Raw genomic sequence first — 25,954 nt, forward strand, 5'->3', positions numbered from 1 at the left:
ATAAATAAAAATTAAAAATCAAGAAATTGGTCAAATAAATTAAAAATAGGTTTTGATTTGTTTTTGTAACTATAGTTATAAAAATATTACTCAAAGTATGCAATAAAAATTAAATTCCGAGTCATTAGTGTTAAACTTTGTAATGAAGAAATTTGTGTTGAATAAGAGACATTACAATTTTATATCCAATAGATTCATGAATTTTTAAAATTTTAAAATGAGATAAACCTATTAAACACACAATTGAAAGCTTAAAAATTTACCCGACAAAATCCAGAAAACCAAGGAGACTTATTAGACACTTTGAGAGTTCACAGACTTGTCAAGCACAAATTTCAAAGTTAAAAAACTCACTCAACTCTTCTGGAACTCGAGAGACCTATCAAACACTTTTCAAAATTTAAAAATATGTTTGATAAGAATTTACGCCTAAAGTTGTAATTTACTTATTAAAAAAAGTTCAGAGAAGAAATTCAAATTCAAGATGAGTACTCTGAATCAGCTGGATGAGTTACATATTTCCATGATATAATCCTGCAAAATAAATGTACAAACAATTATCAAGTAAAGGAAGGAGGAGGAGAAATGTCTTAAGATTTAAACTCTAATTTTCTTATAAAACAAACAGTAACAATTATGAAATGGTAAGATTACAAGTCAGTACTACTCCTTCTGCCATTTTGAACTGTTTAATCTACTACTACCATAGGAACCTCTGCTTTCCAGTTTCATTTTCCCAGTGAAATGGTCGAAACAGGAACATGATCATTGTGAAGGCATCCAAAGCTATGTAAACAAGTGCAATCAGAAGCCAATTTAGTCTACCATTCATCTGAGAATTGAGTATCAAGAAGAAAAATGGAGTTGTGAAGTATCTGAATTCAATTAATGGAGCAGGAACAAGAACCGCAGCAGTGGCTAAGAAATATGCCACTACCCATATTTTCCTCTTGGATTTCCCTACCAGAAGAAAATTCAGTCAGGACAAACAGGTACAATAGAGTTATTATGTTATTGGAATCTTTGTCTATGAGAGGTGTTTACAGGATTCATGGCATTGCTAGAGACTAGAAGAAACTAAGCCACTTACCTAATATGTTGAAGATGGAAAACCATGAATAAATATATGCTGGAACGAGAAGATACTTCGACGACCAATGCGCATTGATAACTTTACGCCAGAGGTAGAAGGGATAATGCCGATTGTCAGCTAGAAGATACGGGTGAGCGATGCTGCAACACACTAAATATGTGAGATTCCACGTCGGTTGGGGAAGAGAACGAAATATTCTTTATAAGGGTGTGGAAACCTCTCCCTAGCAAACGCGTTTTAAAAACTTTGAGGGGAAGGCCGAAAGGGAAAGTCCAAAGAAGACAATATCTGCTAACGATGGGCTTGGGCCACTAGTGAATCAAATAGAAAATAAAGCATGCAATTGTCATATTGTAGGGAAAAAGAAGCAAAAAGTTATGAAAATGTTTAAATGGGATCTTAAAGAACCATCAAGACATTAGATGGCTGACAAGTGATAACTTATTGTTCATCAATTCAAGAACAAAAAGCAGTACTCATCTCCTTTTACAAGCCGTGCCCCTCCCAATGCCTAAACTTCAGAAACATCAAGGGTTTTTCTTGTTAGAGCATGCAATCACTAGGTATGTGTTACTTAGAGACCGCATGCCTTATCCAACAGGGTCACCCTTGGGGGCAGAAGGCAGTACCCCTTTTATTGAAGTAATTATGGTTATTTGCTTAATTGTTTCAGATATTGTACCATGCAATATGAGAAATCTAATCTCTCCAATGATATGCTAACTCGTTTCGGAACCCGAACTAACCTGAAATAGTGTACGAAGATGAAGCCAGCAAGAAGAGCAATGAAAACTTGCAAGAAACTAAGAGGTCTGCCTTTCCAGAGTGAGTGAAACACATCTATGACTTGACTTGGATTACAATGCGTTGGAGCCATAACTAGAGCAGAAAAAAGACCAAAATACATAATCTGTGCAAAATGTAGAGAGACTGCATGCGCTTCCTTTGCACCTGCGTTTTGAGAAATGTAATGACAATCAGTTTATTTCTGAAAAGAAATTACAATAAATAATCAGTGATACTCGATGCAAATAAAAGTAGGGCGTCACAATGATAATTACCAAGAACGATACTTCCGTTCCAACGAACAAAAGCAACAAACGCCGTAAGCACAATTACAAAGGGGCAAAATGAAACCAAAAGCTTAAATTTCATACGCCAAATGGTCAATATCATGGCCCTGATCTCATCCATTAAACCTGAAACAGAATGCCCCAAAGAGATACATAGGAATGATGAACAGAAATATGAAAGAAACTTGAGGGGCAAAAGAACAAAAAAAGTGAGAGTTGCCATTTAAAATATATATTTGTGACAAAAAAGAAACTTCAGCTAGCGATTTCTGCAAATGAACCATACCATAAAACGACTTTGCGACTCAAATTTTAATGGAAACAGATTAAAAACTGTGAAATAATACCTGATTTCTGGTCTATCGATGAAGATCTTGTGCTATGTCGAAATTGTTTGCCAGCATCCTTTGTGGAATTAAACTTTCTCTTTCGCAAGTTTGCTCTAGAAATGGGACTTCCTTTAGCATTCAAAGGATTACTTTCCTCCACCATTACATCATTCTCATGCATTTGTATATTATCATCGTGGCAAGTCAGAGTAGTATCAATAACGGCAGAGCATGCTACAAAAAGCATCCATATAATATTTGTTTGTCGAATGACAACTGCAAAGATACCAAACTGTATGAAGGGATGAAACTAAGTTATCAGAAGGATAAAAGATTGCAGAAATGAACTGAGAAATTTCAACAAAAAATGCAATTTTTTAACACTTTTTGACAGAAAATAGCAAATATTTCATTTTATGAATTAGAATAAATCACAATAAACTGCAGAATAAAGGGATTTCTTTCTTTTTTTATCCGACTTCGTTCTCGTTTAATCAATTTCATATGGCAAGAGAACTTAAGATACTATATGGAAGAGTACTAGAAAGCTCTTTACCAGTGCACTCGACCAGTAATTCTTCTTCAAGCATGCTAAGTACATAGCAAGGACTGCTGTAAGTGATGCAACATCAGTGTAATAAAGAAAAGTGAAGAACCAATGGAGTGGGTAAAGTGACAAAATCACAGCATAAGTTGTTGCCTTCTTATCATCAAGATTTGGCCTTAAATGGGAGATTATCTCATACACAAGAACACTGCACAAAACTGCCAAAATCCCATTGGTTGAACGGAGAATCCGAACGGAACAGGCTTCAGAAAATGATGGTGCTGCTTGAGTAAAGATAGTGGCTGGAAACAGAGAAGCAACATGGGCGAGTGAAAGATAGTACCTGCAAAAGTTTTGGATTCCATGTATTAACAATCTTGCGAAAACAGGTATCATGATTACAACAAAGTTCTGTCAAGAAACCCTAGTTATACTACCATGATAAGAGACAGAGATACTAATTTTTCCTCGCAGGAAAATGGGAAAATTGAGCTATTGGCTAGAATCCAAAATTGAAGCAGAAACTCTTGGAATTAAAGAATAGAACTACAAACATACAGTCCAGGAGGAGTTGTAATCATGGGATCCCAACTTCTGAAGTTCCCACTGCAGTATTTCTGAGCTTGAGGTATATGAAATATCTCGTCCTTGAGCATCATTCAGGATCATTATCGTTAGTTTCTCAACTAATTGTACTAAGAAAATGCAATTGTGAAGGAACAACTCAAATTTTAAAGAAAATCGAAATGAATATGACGAAAACATTTAGAAATTATATCTTACGTACCATATAAGGATCGGGAACAATGCGGTTGACGAGGATGGAGATCGGAACCACCCACAAACTCACGATAGCGGCTACAACGATTCTGCCCATTGTTTCTCAGTCCCAGATTCAGATTCTGAGCACGATGAACAAATTGTATATTTCTGAATTAGGGCAACAAAATGGAAACAATTAAGAATCTCAATCAAGTCATCGGCGGCTAGGGTTCATGATCTGCTCAAGAGAGAAGACCCAATTTGGATTTGGGATTGTTATGCGCGCTTCGTTTACGCGGGAAGCATATGGCAGGATCATGATACCGCCACTAATACCCAACCCACCTCCATCTCCTTGAGATTGAACATTTGGTTCTTAAATTTTGATCAAATTAACGAACAATTTAGTTATTCGTAAAATATTGTGATTTTTCAACTTTCAATTTTTAACGATTTAATTTTACAAAAACTCTTCAATATTTAATTTGATTCCCTTTAGGGTAAAGATTAAATTGTTAAAGAATTTAAAATATGAAAAATTAATAAAAACGTATTAAAATTCAAGAACTAAGACCCGTATAATTTTTTTATGTCTTTTAATTGATTTTTTCTTTTTTAATAAAATATTTGAATTCTTATGTAAATTTTAAATACAAATATATATATATATATATATATATATATATATATATATATATATATATTTAGTTTTTTAAAGCTTAATTAAGAACAGTATTTACAAGTTTATTTATTTATTTTTATTTTTATTTTGTATAAAATTAAAATAAAAGACCAAAATATTATCATTAAACTTTAATTAAATAAACATTAGTTTTTGGACTTTTGGTTCCATATTTTTAAATGATGTAAACTAATTTAATTTATATGGCTTAGTTTATGATTTAACTCCATGTCATATTTTCAATTTAGATTGTTACCTGTATTTATAAGGTTGATAGAATTTTCTTTCTAATACTATTATAAATTTTTTAAACCTAAAAAAATTGTCATTAATGGATCATTTTAATATTAGAAAAAGTCTTCCAAGGTATCTAAAGTTTAGACATATTTAAAGATTTCTATAAGTTATCGTGTCTTATATACAAAATTTAAGAACTTACAACAAAATTGAAATGTTAAGATCTTACTAAACTTTTTTTTTAAAATTCATTGACGTATTTGATATAAAGTTTGATATAAAAGACCATTTAAAGATCTATTTAAACCGAAGATACAAACTAAAAAAATTTAGTAAATAGCCTTGTAATTTAACCTAATAGAACACTACTACTAAATCCCAAAAGTACTCCCCAATTTCAATCCGAACCGACCTGACCCAATTAAAAATCAATAAATTTCATGGATCCTCTCGGCATCGATCAGCAAACTGAGCCCAAACACATTCTATGCAACCAACCAAATGCATTAAACATGTTTGAAAGTGGGATAATTATTCAAATTTCCTCACCGATCACAATATAAGAAGGAATGAAACGAGACATAATTGACTCAGTACCAAAAGGCTTACAAATGATAACTGAATGATTAACAAAAAGACCAGCTATCACTCCTTCCATTAAAGGTTGACCATACATTATGATAAGAGAAGGTACAAAAAGAAATCAAAATTGGAAATTCAGGGTTGAACGAATGGAAATTCAAGCAGCAATTTCATTCTCATGTAAAATCGTACCGAACCGAAATTGACACGTGTTTGCTTGTGATTAGAAGCACTTCCTGTGGACAATTGAAGGACCAGACTCATCATACTCAGCCTTGGCAATCCACATCTGCATACAAGTAAGCCAAATATCAAGTAAGAGGGCTCTAGAGCTAAGCATATAGCGAGTGCTCTGTGATAAGAAGGAAAACCGTTTGAATATAATAAACTCACCTGCTGGAAAGTGCTCAAGGATGCCAAGATGGAACCTCCAATCCACACACTGTACTTCCTTTCAGGCGGTGCAACCACCTTAATCTTCATGCTGCTCGGGGCCAACGCAGAGATCTCCTTGCTCATTCTATCAGCAATGCCGGGGAACATGGTTGAACCACCACTGAGCACAATGTTTCCATACAAATCTTTCCTGATGTCAACATCACATTTCATGATGGAATTGTATGTGGTTTCATGAATACCAGCAGCTTCCATACCGATCATGGATGGCTGGAAAAGCACTTCTGGGCATCGGAAACGCTCGTTGCCGATGGTGATCACCTGACCATCAGGTAACTCGTAACTCTTCTCAACTGAAGAGCTGGTCTTTGAGGTTTCCAATTCTTGCTCATAGTCAAGGGCAATGTACGCCAACTTTTCCTTCATATCTCTCACAATTTCACGCTCTGCTGAGGTGGTGAATGAATAACCACGCTCAGTTAAAATTTTCATGAGGGCATCAGTCAGGTCACGGCCAGCAAGATCAAGACGTAGGATAGCATGTGGAAGTGCATATCCCTCGTAGATGGGGACTGTGTGACTGACACCATCTCCAGAATCAAGCACAATACCTACACCAAAGCAAAATAACTTCACGAGGCAGCCTCAATAAACATAAATCTCTGATTCACCTACTTTTCATCAGCAAAAAGAATTGAAGTAACTTTTCAGAGGGTAAATGCACATGTTTTATTTTTAAACACTAATGAGAAAGCTTACCGGTTGTACGACCACTGGCGTAAAGGGAAAGAACAGCTTGAATGGCTACATACATAGCTGGTGCATTGAAGGTCTCAAACATAATCTGGGTCATCTTCTCACGATTAGCTTTGGGATTGAGTGGTGCCTCAGTGAGGAGAATTGGATGTTCTTCGGGAGCGACACGAAGTTCATTGTAGAAGGTGTGATGCCAAATCTTCTCCATGTCATCCCAGTTGCTAACAATTCCGTGCTCAATAGGGTATTTGAGAGTCAAAATACCACGCTTGGACTGAGCCTCATCCCCAACATAAGCATCTTTCTGTCCCATTCCAACCATAACACCTGTATGGCGGGGGCGACCAACAATGCTAGGGAAGACGGCCCTTGGAGCATCATCCCCAGCAAACCCAGCCTGATAAACAGCAGGAAAATTACAACTTAAGTTGTTTTCTTCTGTTGCAAAGGATCAAGATCATAAATAGACGTTCACAATGCAATTTTAACCAATTGATTTACAAGTATTATATTTAAAAATTTACAGGACTACAAATTTTCATACAATTTAATCCTCAACTACAGGTACAATTCAATCACCTTAACCATTCCTGTTCCATTATCGCAGACGAGAGGCTGAATGTCCTCGTTCTCGGCCATCTCTTATATTATCTGCAATAGAATATCAGAATTCATTGAAGAAAAGGAAAGAAACATGTGAGATCTAAAGAAAACGTGCAAGGAAATAAGGAATGCTTCTTTTAGAGATAGGAAGAAAACAATATGCTATGTTCCTGAATCTAATATTCTAAGGAAAATATTTGGCTTCAAATTCATGAATCATGATCTGCCGTATACAACAACCAAAACTTAAATGGTCGGAATTGCAAAATACAGCTAAGATCCTTGACATATAACATATCTCATAAAGTTGAAAGCTGCATCGTATGAAACTTGAGATTAGAATAGACATACACAATTACAGTAAGGCAAGGATATAAAATGACATTTTCTGATATTCATAAAAAGATTTAGTCATAAGTAAAATAGTCAATGTTTATCCTCTGCTTCGTACATAATAAGCCAGACCATGGCCCGATCGATACTGCATAGTCTTTTCAAAACGCACACTCTGATTTAAGAAAGTCCAAGTAAATAAAATACTACAATGATTAAGTTCTAAGAAACTAATCGTTAAGCTACTGAAGCATTACTCGAAAAATTCTTTTCAGTTCTTCGGAAATCAAATTATAATTAACAAAGATCAAAGAGAAAATAGAAAACTCCGCAAGATTCAAGCACTGAATCTAGCTCCAATCAAAATCCGTTCAGTAGAGCCAACGAAACAAGAATCCTAATAAAAAACAATCAAACAACCAAATCTAACGCTAGAACATTCAAAGAGCCACGCCAATGTACAGTAAACCATGGAACAGGGGTGGAAATGCGGATCGTTTAAACTGAAATTCGAGAATCGAAATCAGTACATGAAAATGAGAACGTAGAAGCAAAGATTAATGAAACAATTCGAGTGGAAATTTAGGATTACCGTTTTTCGAAACCCTTGAAATCGAAAGCGCTTTGGATCGAAGCTAATTCGTTTAGCTAGCAGCTACCCGCCTCCCGAGGGGTGGACCTCAGTTTATTTCAAAAATCGGGGATACAAAAAACAAAACGGAAAACGGACGATACAAAAAGACGAAGTCAAAGAAAATGAATTAAAAATAAAAATAAAAATAAAAATGGGAAATGAAGTTCCGCCCGAAATGAAATGCGACTTAAATGCACCTCAAATTCGGTCACATTCTGACCGTTCCCTGGTCTAGACTAGAATTCAGATATAACTAAGCACTAAATCTACGGCCCACATGACGCGTCACTTTGATCTGGGCCTCAGGTGGATCCAGCTGTCATTCTCTCTCTAGGACTGAAGTGCCCTCCACCTACATTTTATTTAAATAAAAATGAGAATTGAATAATTATTTTAAATAATATCTAATTTCTTGTTTTTTTCTTTCGATTTAATATATATAATTAAATAGTTAGTACTCTTTATGCAAGAGAAATCTAAATTTACGCCAAATTTGTCCATTTAATTTTTGCTTAATAATTTTAACAATAAATAAAATAAAAATCTGATTTATGTACTAATTAACTCTCGAATAACCTTACTAAATAAACGAAAATTTCAACAAAAATTTGATTTTTTTTTAAATCTAATTTTTTTTCGTTTTTATATTTAATAATTAATTAAATGTATATGATAATAATTTATTTAATAATCTTTCCAACAAAATTTAATATAGGGTAAGAATTACAACATATATCTAAAGTTTATCGTAAAAATTTATAAAGTTCGAGAAATTTAGAAGTTTTGTCTTTCTCCCTAATTTTTTTATATTTAGGAAGAATTAGATTAGGCTTAAAAGAGGAAAATTTTTAATTTTCCCCCAATTTTAAGAAATTATATTAAATTTTTTATTATTCTAATAAATTTCTTTCTTTTAAATTTATCGTTAATTAATTTTAATATTTAAAAATAACAAATATAGAATTCAAAAAAATTTAAAATAAGGATTATATTGATAATTATATATAAAAAAAAGACTGACATGAAAACCTATAAATAAATTGGTCTATTAAAATTAAAAAATAAGATCAAATTTGGAGAAATGTCAATTTTTTTAAAAAAAAATAATTTACGCATATAGATTTATCCATTGTTTTTACTTTTCAATTTTTGAGTTAAAAATAAAAATTGAGTTTAATAGGATAATAAATTACTTTCCTTATTTTATACCCTACTCAATATATTTAAATTTAAAAAAAAAAAAAAAAAAAAAAAAAAAAAAAAAAAAACTACGGTTAAAGGTTTTGAGTATGGCTTTCCTTAGAAGGTGAGATAATGGAGGTGGTTGCTAACTTTGTTGAGATAAAAGGTAAAAGTATCAAATGGGCTTTTATTGTAACCCAAATGGTAATAATAATAATAATAAATAAATTTGTAAAAGGCGAATTAAATTTGGTCCTTAGTATTGTATTAAGTGTCATAATTATGTTTGTCCAAGACATGTTATCTATGGCTATATGTCGGATGTTTTAGTCATGTTTGTTTAGGACGTGTTGTCTATGGTTGCATGACCACACAATCGTTGTCTCGCTGCCACAAGAGTGCGATTGTAACATTAAACTACCTACATTATGACGTTCAAGTAAATATTGTACTTAGAAAAGAATTTAAAGAATAAAAATAAGTAATTTTAAATATGTTTGGCAAATAATGCCCTTTTGCTTATATATTATTCCTCTTTCCTAATTAAAACGTGTGATTATTGAATCCCGTAAAATTACTCTAGTATGATCTCATCTAAGTCTCTAGTTGGCTTTTAACTTTGTAGGGATAAAAGGTAAAAATATTAAATTGGGTATTCTAACTACAAAAAAAATAAAATAAAATGTAAATTTTTACTTTTCAATCTTGGCCCAAATATGGTTGGATTGGGTCGCCCCATGTCTGTCATAACTTGTGGGGTCACAATCTATTTCTATTAGTGATTAGTGAGGTTCTGACACTCTCTCACTTAATCTAGTCATTGTCCTCAATACCTTCTTGGGAGCACAATCGTATTGTCGATTACGACACTAAGCTACTCGCACTATGATATTCAAGTCAATATCGAGCTTAAAAAAAATTAGATAATGAAAGTATAATCATATACTCATCATCACATTAATTGGTTCAATCCCATACAATTATTTGAGCATATATATTGAATTAGTTCTCAATGGTCCAACATGTGAGTTTTGGTTGGCTTACAAGCTATGTGAGTCAGTCTAATCGGGCTTTGACCATCCCACATGTGGGTTGACCCGATTGAACCTTAGCCAACTTATGGGTCGGCCAATTATGACCCATGAGTTAGCTATGGGGCAACTACAATCGAATTCGATATACTCTTTTTCTTTCTACTTAATTCATTATTTATTTTTGATGTCAATTAAACTATATTCAATTTAACATAATTATTTAAAATTTTTAGATGACGAAAATGTCGGTTGAAATCAATCAAACATAGAAATTAGGCTTCCAAAACAATAAAATAAAATAAAATAAGAGTGGTGGAAAGAAAAAGTGGGTTAAGCACGAGGGTGACTGACCACCTTGTACTCTTTAAGAAATTGATCAAAGTTTTATTTAAACATTAATTTAATTATTATGCTCTTTTTTGTTATTATAGTAATAAAAAGAAAAAAAAAAAAAAAAAACAAATTTGAGCTGCCTTGCCTCGGTAAAGCAATATTTTGAATCATTCACTTAACTTTCACTTCTTTTTAATTTGGTCCCATAATATCAAAATATGTTGAAAATTACCTTTTTCAAATCAAATAGAAAATAAAATCTTTTTTTATTATATTCGTATTTGTTACCTTCTCATGATAGTTACAGGTTAGACAGTGTAGAAACCTCTAAGGAGAGTCATTCACTGAGTTCAGATGAAGTGAGTTCAAGAAAACTAACAAACTTCAGAAAGAGTCGGCGACAACAAAGGAAGGTAAGTAACGATATGCATAACCCTCACGCTAGGCTTATATATGATTTGATATCTAATTTATGATTGCTTACGAACGTTTATGATTCAAAGCGTACAAATAAACTATTTGGTGAACGATTTATTCTTAATACTTATCTTTTGCAGGTGATAGTAGATGGGTTGGTTGGATAAGAGCGTTATGAATCCCGAGTCTTTCCATTCTTTATGTATCGTGTTTTTGTTGATTGACGATTGTCAGTTGTAAACTTAAACTATTTTGATTATGTATGTATATATGTATGTATGCATGCATGCGTGGTGGGGTGATAATTGTGACAAGTGGGACATGATGGTTGGATGAGGTGGGAGCATCATAAAATCATATGGATCACTTCCACCAAATCAACATATCCAACACTTTTTTTTTTCCTTTTTTTTTTTTTTTTTAATTTAACTTTTTTCTCTCTTTTTCCGTACATGACCTCCTATTACCAATTAATTAAAACACATCAAAGTCATATTTTGTTTGTCTCCTTAATGGTTTTACTTTATAGGGATCTTTTACTTTCTATTTTCCTTTAATTTCCCCTTTTTTTTTCTTTCTTTTTTAGGAGATAAGTTACGGATAGGAAATGATATGATCACGACCGATTGATGAAACGATATGGTTAAGTTGTGGATAAAAAAGGATAGGATTATGATAGATTGATAAGACAATAAGATTTAAAATACGTTAGGAAACGATATGACTGAGATATGTTCATGAAATGATACGACTATGAGATGTATAAGGACGATATGACTATGACAAATTTAGGAAACGATATGGCTAGGATATGCATATGGAAACGATATGATTACGAAGTGTTTATGAAATGATATGATTTTTATACGACTTGTAAATGACAGATATATATATGTTGTGATATGATATGATATATGTTATGGTACGAGATATGTGTTAAATTGACATGTTTATAACATGATATATTGTGATACGATATGTTATGGTATGATATGTATACGATGAAAATTGTTATGTCTGGAAGCATGGATCGTTATGATATGATATATTTATATAATTTAAATGATATGATATGATTGACATGCAAAACGACGAACTAGTATGAAATACAACTTCGGCGTATGCATGAAAGATTTGATAAATGATATGATAAACGATATGAAAAATGATATAAAAAACTATATGATATGTACGAAATGTTAGCAGGGTTGTATTCAGGATAATTAAAACGGAAAAGTATAGAGATCTCTGCATTATTGTGTGCTCATGCATTGGAGGATACCTCTATTCCTTCATGGTGGTCGGATATGTACACTATTAGGCAGGAGAACGATCATTATGTTTGATTCGTGACGGCCGCTACTTCTAATAGGTGTCCGACATCGTGAGCTATCAGAGAATGCTCGCCCGACAAGAAAAGAGACCCAGGAGGTGTGCAAATAGACTGGCAAATCCATATCGCGCGTGTAAGCCGTGTGTAAAAAATTAGTTACACATCCAAACTGCCCGTTAAGATAGCCACCATAGAAAAACAGGCTAAATTGTATGTGTTTGCATTTAATCCCAACCGTGAGTAACTTATTGAATATTTCTTTAAATACTCAAGGCACATGTTACTTCTGTTTAGGTTAAGCCAAACGAATAGTGGGTCATTTTTTATTTTACAATAAGTTCAATTTCTTACGGAATAAATTATTTAAAAATAATCTAGCATTTACAAATATTTTTATTTATTTCAAATAATTCTATTTAATATCAAGAAAGATAACTCAAATTTGAAGACGAAATTAAAACAAAAATTATGATATTAAATATTTTTTTATTATTTTATATTCGCAGAGGGAACTATTTAATGTGATTTACCATTTAAATTTATATATGAAAAATAAAAGTCTAAATTATTTTCTTTATATGAAAATAATAGGTTGCTATATATTTTTAATAATAATAATAATTAAATTAAAATTTTATTCCTTAAACTTAATTTTGAATATACAGGTTTTTGAGATATTAATTGGATTCAATAAATAAACAAAAAGGGAAATAAAAATGATTTTAATAAGCAAAATCCTAATCTGTAAAGCTTAGCTAAGGATTTAAAAAATGGCAACCTCATATAAATACTACAAATATAGTAATCCAAACAATATTTCCAAATTAGTAAAAACCCAAAAAAATAAATTAATTATGTAATTATTAAAGACATTAAAATATATTTATAATTATCATATTTTCGAGATAATTACAAAAAAAAAAAAAAAAAAAGAAGATTATTATTAAAATAAATTACAAATGAGTGCATCAACTTTTAAAATTATAAATTTAATCCAAATTAAGTTTAATTTAAGTATATATTTATAATTAAAAGGGGTTGAAAACAAGTTTTTATTTAATTAAATCAATTATGGCACTTAAAAATGTAATTTATTTTTAAGATATTATTCATTTCCAACGTGTGGATATCAATAGTGAAAAAAAGAATTTTTTAGATGCAAAATAAATACTCTAGAAATAATAATAATATTAAAAAGAACAAAATATAATATTCCACATCCCACATGCAATATTCGCACGTGCGAAGGAGCATGTAGAGAGGGGGGTAGGCGACGGATCCGATGCACATTAAAACTCCCTCTCTTGTTCATCTCTCTTCAGTTGAAACCGTTTTCCATAGCTTTCTCTTCTTCTCTCCTCTCTGACAAAATCACTGCCCCATTTCCTAAGCTACGAAGCTCACAACAAACGAATCAACCTCCATTTCTCTCTCTCTCTCTCTCTCTGCAACTTGATCGTCGTCATCATGGCCTCACAATTTCGAGAAATCTCCCTCACACCAGAATCATTCCGCGTCAAATTGGAGGATGCGGACCAGATCGAGTTCATTTTCGCTGTAGAAAATCGTCCTCTCGCATCGGAATCTCAACAACGCTGCGATTCCTCCGCTCCAGAAGAGTCGTTGTTGATCTCCGCTGTGGACGACGAGGACGGTTTCAGAACGCCGACCTCTTCGGATTATAAGATTCCGTTGGTGGAACACTGTCCGCCGGCGCCTAGAAGACCGAAACCGATCTCGTTGTCGAGAACGTCGCCGAGAGTTTCCGGCGTTCGTAGAGGTTTCAGAGTGTATATCTCAGACGAAATCGTTGATTCGATCTTCTCGTCTAGTTTCGGCTCCGATTTTCTGCAACACAAGAACAAGAAACCTCGGAAGGACGATCATGGCGGTAAAATGAAATTATGATCACGTGAACGAGAATAACATTTCCGATTAAATCGTAGAGTCGAATTTCTCGTCCAGTTTCGACTCCGATTTGCTGCACCAGAAGACAGTAAGTTCGGAAAAGGATGATCATGGCGGTGAAACGAAATCATGTTAGTTTCTCTTGATTATTAGTTAATTAATAATTTTATTCTGAGATTTCTTCACGATCCGAAGATCCGAAACGACGACGAAAAGTACACCAGCAACGAACAAAAGGTATGATAAATGCGAAGTTCCACGTTTTATTTTATTTGTTTGGAGGTTTGTGCCTAGTTAAGGACGCCTTTTTGTTCCTCAAAAGTAACAATTTGGATACTCCATATATATAGGTTCTATTGGTGAATTATGTGATCCTAGATTTCGATCTCTTAATACTTTATTTATACGTTTGAAAGCCCAAAACCTTTCTCACAACTCACAATTTTGTGCACTTTTGAATCCATCTCTTACCATTTTTTCAGTTCAATAACCGTACAGTATAATACATTAATTTAATTTACTCAATGTTGAAACGTGTTAGTTTAATGATTTTATAGGGGCTTTGAGAAATTCGATTATTTATAGAGAATATTGGAAAAACAAATTAATTAAAGGTTGTAGTTAAAAGAGATTGGGGAAGTATGTTGGGTTGGAATTTGATGACATAGATTTTAGTGCAACCAATTATATTTTAGAGGAGAAGGCTAAGGCTGTGTAAATTATTTTTAGTTTTTTTTTTTTTTTTTTTTAACCTTTACTAATCATTTAATCACATTACTATATAATAAAATAATAATTGATTCATTCTTTATTGCATGACTGGATCTTTCTCTCTTTTTATTTCAGAAAAAAAAAACTCTCTCTCTCTCTTAAAGAATCAAAGAGAGATCTCCCCATTGAGGTGGCTTTTTTTTTATTATTATTTAAAAAAAACATATTATAATACAGTCATAATATTATAACCAATATGTTTGATATTTTAGTTTCCACAATTGATTAATTTAGAAAGGGATTGTCCATTTAAGTTATAAAAGGGATTTGTTTTTAATAAAAAAAAGGTTGTAATGATTAAAAGACTAATTAAAAGAAGGGAAGGAAACATTTCTTGTATAGAAACCTCTCACTAGTGGGGAAGTTCGAAATGGTAAGTTAAAAAAAAATAATATTTGGTGATAGTAGGTTTGATGTTACATGACACTCAAAATTTATATTTTAGAGAAAATATTTGAGAATACCGTACATTACAAGCCCAGTCTAAAGACCCTTTGAAGGGCCATTGTCCGCAGCCCACAATCCGTTGGTTGGTGAAATGATTGGAGAACATTTTCTTACACGCCCATTAGAGATTAGATATTTTTAATTTTCGGGAAATTATAAAAGTAGTTTTTATAATATTGCATGTAACAATGTTTTTACGTATATAGTCATTAATATAATAGTGATGGATTTATTATATAATTTATCTCTTTAAGATCTATTATATAATTTAAAAAGAGCTAAAATGGTTCATATTTAATTTATTTTAATATTTCTATTCAAACTAAAGTAATATTTATGTTATGAATTAAAATGAATCTCATCATTTCTAAAATCTAAAGAAAAAATTTTCATTGACAAAAAAAAAAAAAACTTCTATGATCCCATGGGTGATTTAAATCGTTTAAGTAGAGCTATTGGACCAGAAAGCAATGGACAGTCGATTAATAAATATGTCTATTGGAAGGTGGTGCGAGAATGACGTCTTTGCCCCGTTTCTTTTTATTTTCTAGTGAAATTTATCGATTCGTAGAGATTTTCCATAAAAAATTAGTGGAGATTGAGTTTCGTATATGCAATTGTCCCGGGTGGGGATGAGAAATAAATATTCTTCTTCGCCTTCCCTATTTAACTAAGCAGCTTGAATCGCTCCCTTTCTGCTAGAGCTTCATGGGCGTTGCCCCGTTCCCCAATCAGATGTTTGGATGTGAGCTATACTCTGCGAGGAGCCAAACGGGCGTATGACCTTGCCATTTGACCTCTCTTCTCATGTGACTAGGAATGCTAAGGGACAAGCTCTCAATTGTCACCGCCTGGCCTCTCTTGCTACTACGGTTGCCCCTAGTGTGGTCAGCACCAATCGTGTTCGGGTCACGAAGCTTACACTCATTCACATTGGTTCATCCAGCTATGTCCCGGGCCTTTTGCTCTTCTAATGTAAAAGGTGGCTGGCCATTCGTCAACATCTAGGAATCTGCTTGACATCTCAGCGGCAGGATTAGATACCCGCATCCGATCGAAGTTCCATTTTAGTGCCCCCCTAACATAAATGCGAGCTTTTCTAGGTGGGTCACTTTGCGCAAGACATTGCTTAGGACCAACGGGTCACACGACAGGTGCACGATTGACTTTACACTCTCCATCCTTCGGCTTCTGCCTATCGGCTTTGGCAGGCAAGCTACCTTGATTTGTCTCTGATTTCAATTCGTTATGCTCAGCACCTCCAACAAGCCCATCAGTCTCTTGCCGCCTAAAACTCCGCCAATCAAGCGCAGTGATATGTGTGATGGTGTTACTATAACACGTGCGGAAGCAATTTGGATCTTAGGCACTCTAAGTACATCAATTATAGTAAATTATCTAGCATGTTCAAAGCATTAAAATTCAATGAGTTTGAATACGAACCTTTTGTAGTTCAAATTTCTTTTTCCTCACGAACCGGTTTCGAACTACCACTAGTGTCTTCCCTACTATTCTCCGGCCTTAGAACGGGATTGTGAAATCCAATTAGTGATGAAACTTGATAGGAATTTAGTATATGTAAAGAGAGAGTTTTGAGAGATTTTTTCAAAGTTTTTTAAAAAAGAATTTCTATGTACCTTATAGAGTCATATTTGCATGTTCATGCGAATTTGAGATTACCAAATTTTGACACTCAAAATTCCATTCAAATTTGTGGAATTATGTAGCAAACATGCAAGTTTGGTTAAACCATATATTGACCCTCAATATTCCACTAACTCAAACATGAATTTTTCCATTAAGTGAGTCAACATTTTGACTTTATTTATTTTAATTTAACAATTAATTTAAATAATTAATTTCAAATCAAAATAATATTAAATGATTAATTAAACAATTTAATTAATACTTAACATTAAATCAAATGCCAATCCCAATTAATTCCGACACGTATTGATTATGAATCCCTATTCATAATTAAAATATTTAAATCTTATTTAATTATCTCCCATTTTCTCTTTTTGTTTAATTCATAATTAAAACAAAATGCAGTTAAATATATCGTATATATTTATTTAGCGTATATTCCCTAATTTGAATTCGAACACTTCGAACTCACTCGTCACACTGTTCTAAGGTTTAGTCCAATATGAGCTAGCAGGGGGACCTAATGGACCTACAGATCATGGGCTCCAACGATCCGAGATTAATCGGCTAAACTCATTAACCTTGTTAACCAACATTCGTTAACTACTAGGACACTCCACTATAGCCTAGTAGTTGCACTCTCCTCACTATAGATATATTTCTGTCCATTTGATATAATCATGATTAGTAAATCGATCCTTCATAGGTTGTTTGTAACTAGAGTTGGGTCAATTTACCGTTTTACCCCTAAAGTTACTTTTTGTTCCTTTAGTCCCACCGATCCTCTCATGAACAATTGGTTTGTGGTCTAACCACCAAACCGAATCCCTCTCGGGCCAATGAGAGGGTGGGGCCCCTTGTTCAAGACCTAGAGTCAGTACTTAAGGGAACAATCTCTCTACTATCCCTGAAAGCGGGTAGGAGCGAATTCCATCTTACACCCTATGTCCCCAGCTATTCACCCAATCTTACCCCTGAAATGGGAGGCTTATTGAGTCGGCGAACTCGGGCCACTCTCACCCATGCAAATCTAAGAATAATTCCGAATAAACAAGAGTTCATAGTTAGCTCAGGATTAAGATCGAGTTACCTAGGTCATCGAATGAAAAAATCAGTCTCAATAGTAAACAGCATTATAAAGTGAGAGTGATTTTCTTCATGATTCGATCTTATGCAATACTCATTGCATAGGATGCCCCCACTCACACGTCTCCACATGACAATTTTGTGATCACATTGTTTCTATCATATATAAAAGTGGGCCGCATCCATAGTGTCCCCAGAATAAGGTACTCAGCCTTATCCCTGTACTATTGATCATTTTGACTATATACTTGAACTTGATCCACTCTTATGTCTCTACATATAGTTCAAGTAATCATACTATAGCCAGAGTGTTCTTAGTTTATTGGATTTATATTAATGATCGTAAAATTCACTTTATTCAATAACAATCTTTGCTGTATAAACATCAATAATAACTATATTGAAAATAGTATATGTTTTTATTTACAAACTATGAGTTTTAGGACATAAAATTCAACAGGCCGACCACTATATAAGCCGCCATCTGTCCAGGAGAGAAGCAAACTACCTTTCTTTGATCCACCTTCCTGGGCGCCGAAGAGAACAAAAATAGGCCGCAGATGGTGGTCGTGCTAGGTTCGAGGATCTTACGCGGCGGAGCGAACTCCTCTATCGTCTTGCATTTCCTCTGTGAACCCCCTCTGATATGAATCCAAAAACTGATCACTTCCATGTACTCGAACGAGCAATTACAAGAAGTAATACAAAAAGATTCAAGTATCAAATCAAGTAAATAATGGAGTGACTGACATTAGAAAGTGATTAGAAGACTTTTATTTGGTAGTTGAACTACCAATTAAGACAATTTATGAATATATTATTTTCTTCCATTTGTATTTAATAGCATTTATTAGTAGTTTTTATGAATGTATTATTTTCTTCAATTTGTATTTAATAGCATTTGTAGTTGGTGGTTGAAATTTATTATGTTAGGGTTATCTTTTGGGCCTATTTAAAGACATGTAATATTCATGTTTGAGTATGAATTGTTGAATACGAACAAAATCTTTGTGTTTTTTTGATACCTTTTTGGTGTTATTCTTTTTCAAACCTTGCTTTAGGTTTGATGTTTAAACCGATTCATTGAATTAGTTTTGATCAAGCTAATTCTGGAGTGAATTGTCTTGGTATCTAAGAGTGACCATCATAGATTCCAAGTTCAATCTAAGAGTCATTCATCTTCTAACCAGCTCTTGGTTGGAATCAATCTGTTAAGTTAGCTTTCTCTATGAACGTTTTGCAAGGATTTTAAAAAGACCTCTAGCTTTGCAAATTCCAGCAATGTAGGCGCTTATCATTTGGTATCAGAGTATTTGGTCGACGTTCTTTGACCGCTCTAGAGGTGAAACATCTTTATTGTTATTTTTTTTTCTATCATTTTTTTTTTCTATCAGATTATCGAAAAAAAAAAAAAAGAAAGAAGAATAAGTAGAAAAAAAAAATCAGTTTTGAGAAAAAAAAAAAATATTCAGTTCTTATCATTTATTTTCAAGCTCTTGATCCTTGAGATACTAGTCTTAGCTTGTTAGAATTGATCGTTGAATTGGTTATAATCAAGCTTAAAGCAAGATTGCACCAAAAAAAAAAAAGCCCGCCTTTAGATTTTTGACCTAGTACCAAAAGGCTACCTTTGAGTGTTAAACACGAGTGTCCCTGAGTGAAATTTTTGTGAGAAGTGTGGAGAGGTCCCTTGATAACAAAATGTCACATAATGGAGAAAGAGTACCACCAGTACCAGATCTTATGTCACGACCCGATTTTCGAGGCTTCGAAGAATCGAACTCGTGACTAAAAGGACGAAATCGAAAACAAACAAAAAGAAAATAAAAGAAAAGAAAAGCAAAGTAAAAGGATAAAAATACCATTCAATTAAAACAAAAGAGAAAGAAGATTTGTTTCGAAAATATTACAAAGGAAATTGCAAATGTAAAAATGAAATACAAAATTAAAATCAAATATTTCAAATGGAAAATACAATTATGAAGAAAAATACAAAAGACTCTAAATATGAAAACGAACAAAGGACTCTAAAAGACCGACCAAGGACTGACGCTCCGGAACGACACCCCTCTGTGACCGCACAGCTCTCGAACACCTCCCCGTATCGACTGGTACCTGAAAAAAAAGGGGAGAAGGGGGTGAGTATAAAAATATACTCAGTAAGCAGCCTACTTGTAGGCTCTTTTCGCATCCTTATCTTGGTAGGTAACCACGATCTTTTTCGGGTTTCTAAGGAGAGTGATCTAAGCTACAACTTTCCTTTCTGTATCATAAAAGGCTTGCCCATCTTATGCAGTGAAATGATCAGTATCCTGAGGTGAGGCGCGACCTCATAAGCAAATCTGAGGGGATCGTATGGCTGGATCTGAATATGTGACTCTCTCTCTGAACATCATCCGTGGAGGTTAACTGACGACCCTCACACGGGACCATACATCCACAAAACGGGGTGCGACCCCCTATGTGCCGGTCAGCTACTGAGTCATCCTAAGTGGCTCCACATCCCCCGCTCAGGGACGGGTTTCTACGGCCCAGGAGTCCTGTTCAGAAGACCCCTTAGCTATCACCACTAGGTTTGGGCACCTGTCACACTTCCCTATCCGGATCTGCAAAGCTCAACGATCACCGTACTGGAGCTCTGTCTCGAGGGTATGGTATCGGAGGAGAGAGGGAAGTGGAGGTTCTGATGACACTATCTTCACTGCTCAACTCTAACGGGCTACCTACAGTTATTGTGGTGACCTATTATTCTTTCTAGGGTGGAACTTGGTGCCTTAGACTTAGATTCGTGTTTCTCTAGGATTCTCGTGCCTGGTGTCACAAACCTATCGGGTTTAGAATTCTGGGTTCTGGTTTCACCGGTAATCATTTCGCGGGTCTAATTGCACGGTATTCTAGAGGTCCCCCAATCTAGGGTCTCGTCTAGCCTACTTAGCCATAAGCGTCCTAATCTAAGCTCATAATTTCTTCCTATTCATCAAGAAAGATAATATAAGCAATCATCATACAATAGAGTTTACACGCAGCAGTTCATGCAAAATTATCAAACATGCTCAACGGGAAGATAACGTCCATCTTTACCCGGAGCGCAGATTTCACAAGTTTTCCAACCTCCTCGTGCATACATACATTATCAGAGTCTCAACCAAAACAGATTTAATACACATTTTGTATCTAGCTTTCCATAATCATCTTATATTCGCAGTTTCTATAATAACACGCTAAGTCCGGCTAGCTAATTTCATAGGTGGTAGCATGCATGCTTGTTCCTAGCGGTTCCTACAAGTACTGCCGTGGGAATCCAAATGGCTACTTACATGGTTGACGCGTGCCTTCCCAAGCTGAATTATTTGCTGGAAAAGGTTCCAAAAATTATGGAATTTCCTTGATAGGTCCTAATTCACATAAAAATAGGATCAGAGTTGAAATCGGTGCGAAAAACAAGCAAACGGAGGTCGAACGGAGGGAAAAAGATCAACCACGCGCCTACACGAGCCCTGGAGGGTGTTTTACGCGCGGCTTTCTACGCGCGCGTGTCCACGCGCGGCTTCCCGTGCAGTCGCGGGCCAGCGGCCGGTTCGGTTCGGTGTTCCCAGGTCGCGTGCGGAGCGCCGGATCGGACTCGGGTTGACCCGAATCCGTGCCCTGACGCGTGTCAACTAGCCAGTGGGGCACGCCTCCCCAACCTGCAGTCGCCACACGTCACTCGTCGGTCCTGCCGCGCTCCTCCATACGCCGGCCGACGCGTGGCGGCAAGGCCTCCTCTCTCTCCTCCTGCGTTTTTCCAAATTTTCCAGAAACGTGAGTTTTTGGCATTTTCGATCTATTTTCTTCCGATTTTCTTATCTTTCAATCCGTAATCCATATCAACAAAGTTCCTACACGCAAATTGTAGATCTCATATTCTACTTCTACAATATATTTTTTCTTTATTTTTTTCTTGAACACAGGATGAGTTAAGGCCGTCCAAATATACAGAAAAACTCACATTTTCTATTTTCGATTGCTCTACCCGAAGTCAGACTAAACTCTGATTTTCGTCCGATTCTCGTCCAAGAACTTCAAGAAACCTGTGAGAATCTTATTTTAGTCACATACCTCAGAAACTCCAGATCTAACGCTCATGAAACTCCTCACATCTAGATAAAATCGAAATAAGAAGTTCGGAACCTTACTCTGTTTGTTCTCGGATTTTCTTGCCGGAATGAGTGGATTCCACCACCCGAACTCCTTTTCCAGCACTGAGAGAAGTATTGCTTCGAGGTTTCTTACCTTGGATTCGATCTCCAATGGCGATTTGTCATCTCTGTTCTTCCTCTCTCCCGAACCCTAACTTTTTCTCCTTTCTCCATTCTCTCTCTTTTTTTCTTTTCTTTTCTCTCTCTTTCTTCTTGGAGCCCAAACAACTAGACCCCTTGGATAAGAGTAGGGGCAAAATGACCCTTTTGCCCATATGTTGTTATTTTTATTTTTTAATTTATTTATCTAAAAATTCGGGTATTACATCTTAACACAACCATTCTTCAAGCAATTCAAGGTATGATGGAAATGATGATGGAAGATAGACAAGAAAGAAGGGTGCAACAACAAAGACAAGAACGAACATAACAAGAAGATGAAGGTATAGTAGTACAAGAAAGACAAGTTGAAGGAAGATGGAGAGGAAGAAATAACCATGCAACTATTATGCAACCTAGAAGGATGGAAAGAGTACATGAAGATAGAGATGAGGGAGTTAAACTCAAAATCCCACCATTTTGTGGAACGACAGATTCTGAGGCATACTTGCAATGGGAAAGAAAGATAGAACATAGTTTGATTGCAACACCTATAGTGAAAATAAGAAGATGAGACTTGCTATTGCCGAATTTACCAATCATGCCGGTGATTGGTTCCAACATCTCAAATCCGAGAGAAGAAGAAGAGAGGAGGATCCAATAGAGACTTGGGAAGAACTTAAAGAAGCCATGAGAAAAAGGTATGTTCCTAAACACTATGAAAGAAATTTGAAAACTAAATTGCAAGGTTTGAGGCAAGGAACAAAAAGTGTGGCAGAATATTATCAAGAGATGGAGACTATGATGGAAAGAGCAAATGTTAGAGAAGAAGAAGAAGATACCATGTCTAGATTCTTTGGAGGTTTGAATCGAGAAATTGCTCATCTTGTTGACAGAAATCCACCACCATATCTGGAAGACATGTATCATTATGCTCTCAAAATTGAAGACCAATTGAAGGAAGAAAAAGAGCATTAAAAAAGGTACACATCACGAACTAACATGATATGAACCAAGAGACATCAATCATACAATATGCTTCAATGAAGATTCGGATTACCTTGTTGATCGAATATCTCAAGGCAAGAACATTGTTTGAGATTCGAATCACTCCACAAGCAAGATTGATCATGTCGAGCTTGAATCATTCTACATGCAACCTAAACTACATAGAATTGCAAAGAAACTTAGCCATTGGCTAAAAAAGAGCACAAATGCTTCTTTAATAATTTTTCCAAGTCTCCCTACAAATACAACATACATGGCTTTATATAGGCTCAAAATGAAACTACTAAAGGCATTCCAAGAGTTGTAACATTCATACTTAATGGTCATAATTAACCATTATGTAATTGTAACCTAAAGTAAATTAAGAGTCTTAAAATACATTAATGAAATACAATAACTCTAAATTACTCTAAATTGTAATCCACCCAAAATTTATAACATGAAACTTCATTCTTCTTCAATGTGGCATGAATTGAAATATCTTTTGATAATTTCAACAATATTTTCTTCACATCTTCATTGAAGCATATTGTATGATTGATGTCTCTTGGTTCATATCATTCTACACTTCTTCAAGAGGATTCGTCCTCGAATCTATTTATGAAACTTTGCTGCAAAAAATAAGTTATGGAAATACGAAGGACCTCACAACACTCTCTCACGACTATACACTCTAGGAATTTTAGGCCACTCTTTTTACACTCATTTACACAAATGAAGCTCTCATTCTCACCTCTCAAAATTTTAAATAGAGCAAATATTGAATTTTTGAACTCTGGGTCGATTAAAAACTAAAAAGATGAAAATAAATAAAAATCAAATTGAGAAGAAACGCAAAGGAAACATATATCCGATCTTGAGCCTGAAGCTCTGATACCAAATGATAAGATAAGGAATCACTACAAGGGTAGTAAGATTCAGATTACCTTTTTAATCGAATATCTCAAGGCAAGAATATTGTTTGAGATTCAAATCACTCCAGAAGCAAGATTGATCATGTCTAGCTTCAATGATTCTTGTTGATCAAATATCTCAAGACAAGAACACTTGATTGAGATTCGAATCACTTCACAAGCAAGATTGATCACAAGAAAGGTACTCAATGTTCAAATCAAGGAAGAGAAATTTGAAGATCAAAGGGAAAACTTGTTCCACACAAGATGTTTGATCAAAGGAAACCCATGCAGCTTGGTGATTGATAGTGGAAGTTGCATAAATGGGTAAGCAGCTTCCTTGTAAAAAGACTTCAACTTTCTGTCCATCCACATCCAAAACCGTACAAACTTCAATGGTTGACAAACAATGAAGAAATTAAAGTGAACTCTCAAGCTCTTATTTCTTTTACTCTTGGAAGATATAAAGATGAAGTCCTTTGTGATGTCGTACCAATGCATGCGGGAGACATCTTGTTCGACCGACCTTGGCAATATGATAGAAAGGTAAGATTTGATGGTTTGACGAACAAGTATACTTTTACTTTGTGTGGGAAAAAATTTACTTTACTTCCGTTGTCTCCGTATGAAGTACATTGTGACCAATTGAAATTAGGGAAGAAAAGAAAAGAATATGAAGAACAACCATGGAGAGAAGAAACTAAGTTAAAACAGAGAGATAAGAGTGAAAAAAAAAAAGGAGAAAAGTGAGGGGCAAATGATGAGTGAAAACCAAGAAAGAAAAAAAAAAGTGATTTTGAGGACAAGAGAGAAAATGTGAGTTTGGTTGTAAGAAAGGGAGAAATGAGGAATATGTTAGCCCAAGAACCAAAATTTGTACTTATGTGCAAAGGAATGTGTTTAGCAATAGAACCAAAAACTGATGATGCTTTACCAAGTGCTTTTAAGTCTATTTTGCTGGAATTCAATGACATATTTCCACATGAAGATGCATGTACGGGGTTACCCCCTCTAAGAGGGATTGAACACCAAATTGACTTCGTACTTGGGGCAACTCTTTCAAATATGGCTGCCTATAGGATTAATCTCACCGAGACTAAGGAGATTCAGAGACAAGTAGAAGAACTCATGGATAAAAGATATCTTAGAGAAAGCATGAGTCCTTGTTCGGTTCCTGTGATTTTGGTACCCAAAAAAGATGGCACGTGGAGGATGTGTGTTGATTGTCGAGCCATCAACAAGATAATGGTAAAGTATCTTTTCCTAGATTGGATGACATGTTGGATGAATTATATGGTGCTAATCTGTTTTCAAAAATAGATCTTAAAAGTGGTTATTATCAAATTCGAATGAATGTGGGAGATGAGTGGAAAACGGCTTTCAAAACAAAGTTTGGGCTTTATGAGTGGCTCGTTATGTCGTTTGGCCTTACAAATGCACCAAGTACTTTTATGAGGCTAATGAATCATGTTTTGAGAGACTATATTGGAAAATTTGTTGTTGTATACGTTGATGATATCCTTGTTTACTCAAAAAGCTTGAATGATCATATTTTGCAGGTTAAGAAAATTTTGTTTAAACTTAGAGAAAA

The 25,954-nt window shown here is 34.6% G+C and overlaps 2 protein-coding genes across 4 annotated transcripts; both read right to left on the bottom strand.

Moving 5' to 3' along the window:
- Positions 1–590: 590 nt before the first annotated feature.
- Positions 591–4,183, bottom strand: ALG10 (DIE2/ALG10 family). Of its 2 annotated transcripts, XM_023663159.2 has the most exons (8): positions 3,830–4,182; positions 3,601–3,689; positions 3,052–3,385; positions 2,514–2,787; positions 2,155–2,292; positions 1,840–2,044; positions 1,091–1,233; positions 591–960 (listed from the first exon to the last, which is right to left on the bottom strand). In XM_023663159.2, the coding sequence occupies exons 1-8, from the start codon at positions 3,917–3,919 to the stop codon at positions 701–703; spliced, it is 1,533 nt and encodes a 510-aa protein (XP_023518927.2). In that variant the 5' UTR covers positions 3,920–4,182; the 3' UTR covers positions 591–700. The 2 variants fall into 2 exon arrangements, with proteins under 2 accessions (XP_023518927.2, XP_086976252.1); XM_087120126.1 differs by lacking the exon at positions 2,155–2,292 and having other exon boundaries at positions 3,830–4,183.
- Positions 4,184–5,323: 1,140 nt separating this feature from the next.
- Positions 5,324–8,141, bottom strand: LOC111782262 (actin). Of its 2 annotated transcripts, none has more exons than XM_023663101.2 (5): positions 7,986–8,141; positions 7,037–7,108; positions 6,461–6,854; positions 5,699–6,312; positions 5,324–5,594 (listed from the first exon to the last, which is right to left on the bottom strand). In XM_023663101.2, the coding sequence occupies exons 2-5, from the start codon at positions 7,094–7,096 to the stop codon at positions 5,529–5,531; spliced, it is 1,134 nt and encodes a 377-aa protein (XP_023518869.1). In that variant the 5' UTR covers positions 7,097–7,108; positions 7,986–8,141; the 3' UTR covers positions 5,324–5,528. The 2 variants fall into 2 exon arrangements, with proteins under 2 accessions (XP_023518869.1, XP_086976253.1); XM_087120127.1 differs by lacking the exon at positions 7,986–8,141 and adding an exon at positions 7,814–7,941.
- Between the last annotated feature and the right edge of the window lie 17,813 nt (positions 8,142–25,954).

The sequence above is a fragment of the Cucurbita pepo genome, chromosome 19 (assembly GCF_057944985.1).
Source record: "Cucurbita pepo subsp. pepo isolate OVF chromosome 19, ASM5794498v1, whole genome shotgun sequence".
In the NCBI taxonomy this organism is placed as follows: Eukaryota; Viridiplantae; Streptophyta; class Magnoliopsida; order Cucurbitales; family Cucurbitaceae; genus Cucurbita; species Cucurbita pepo.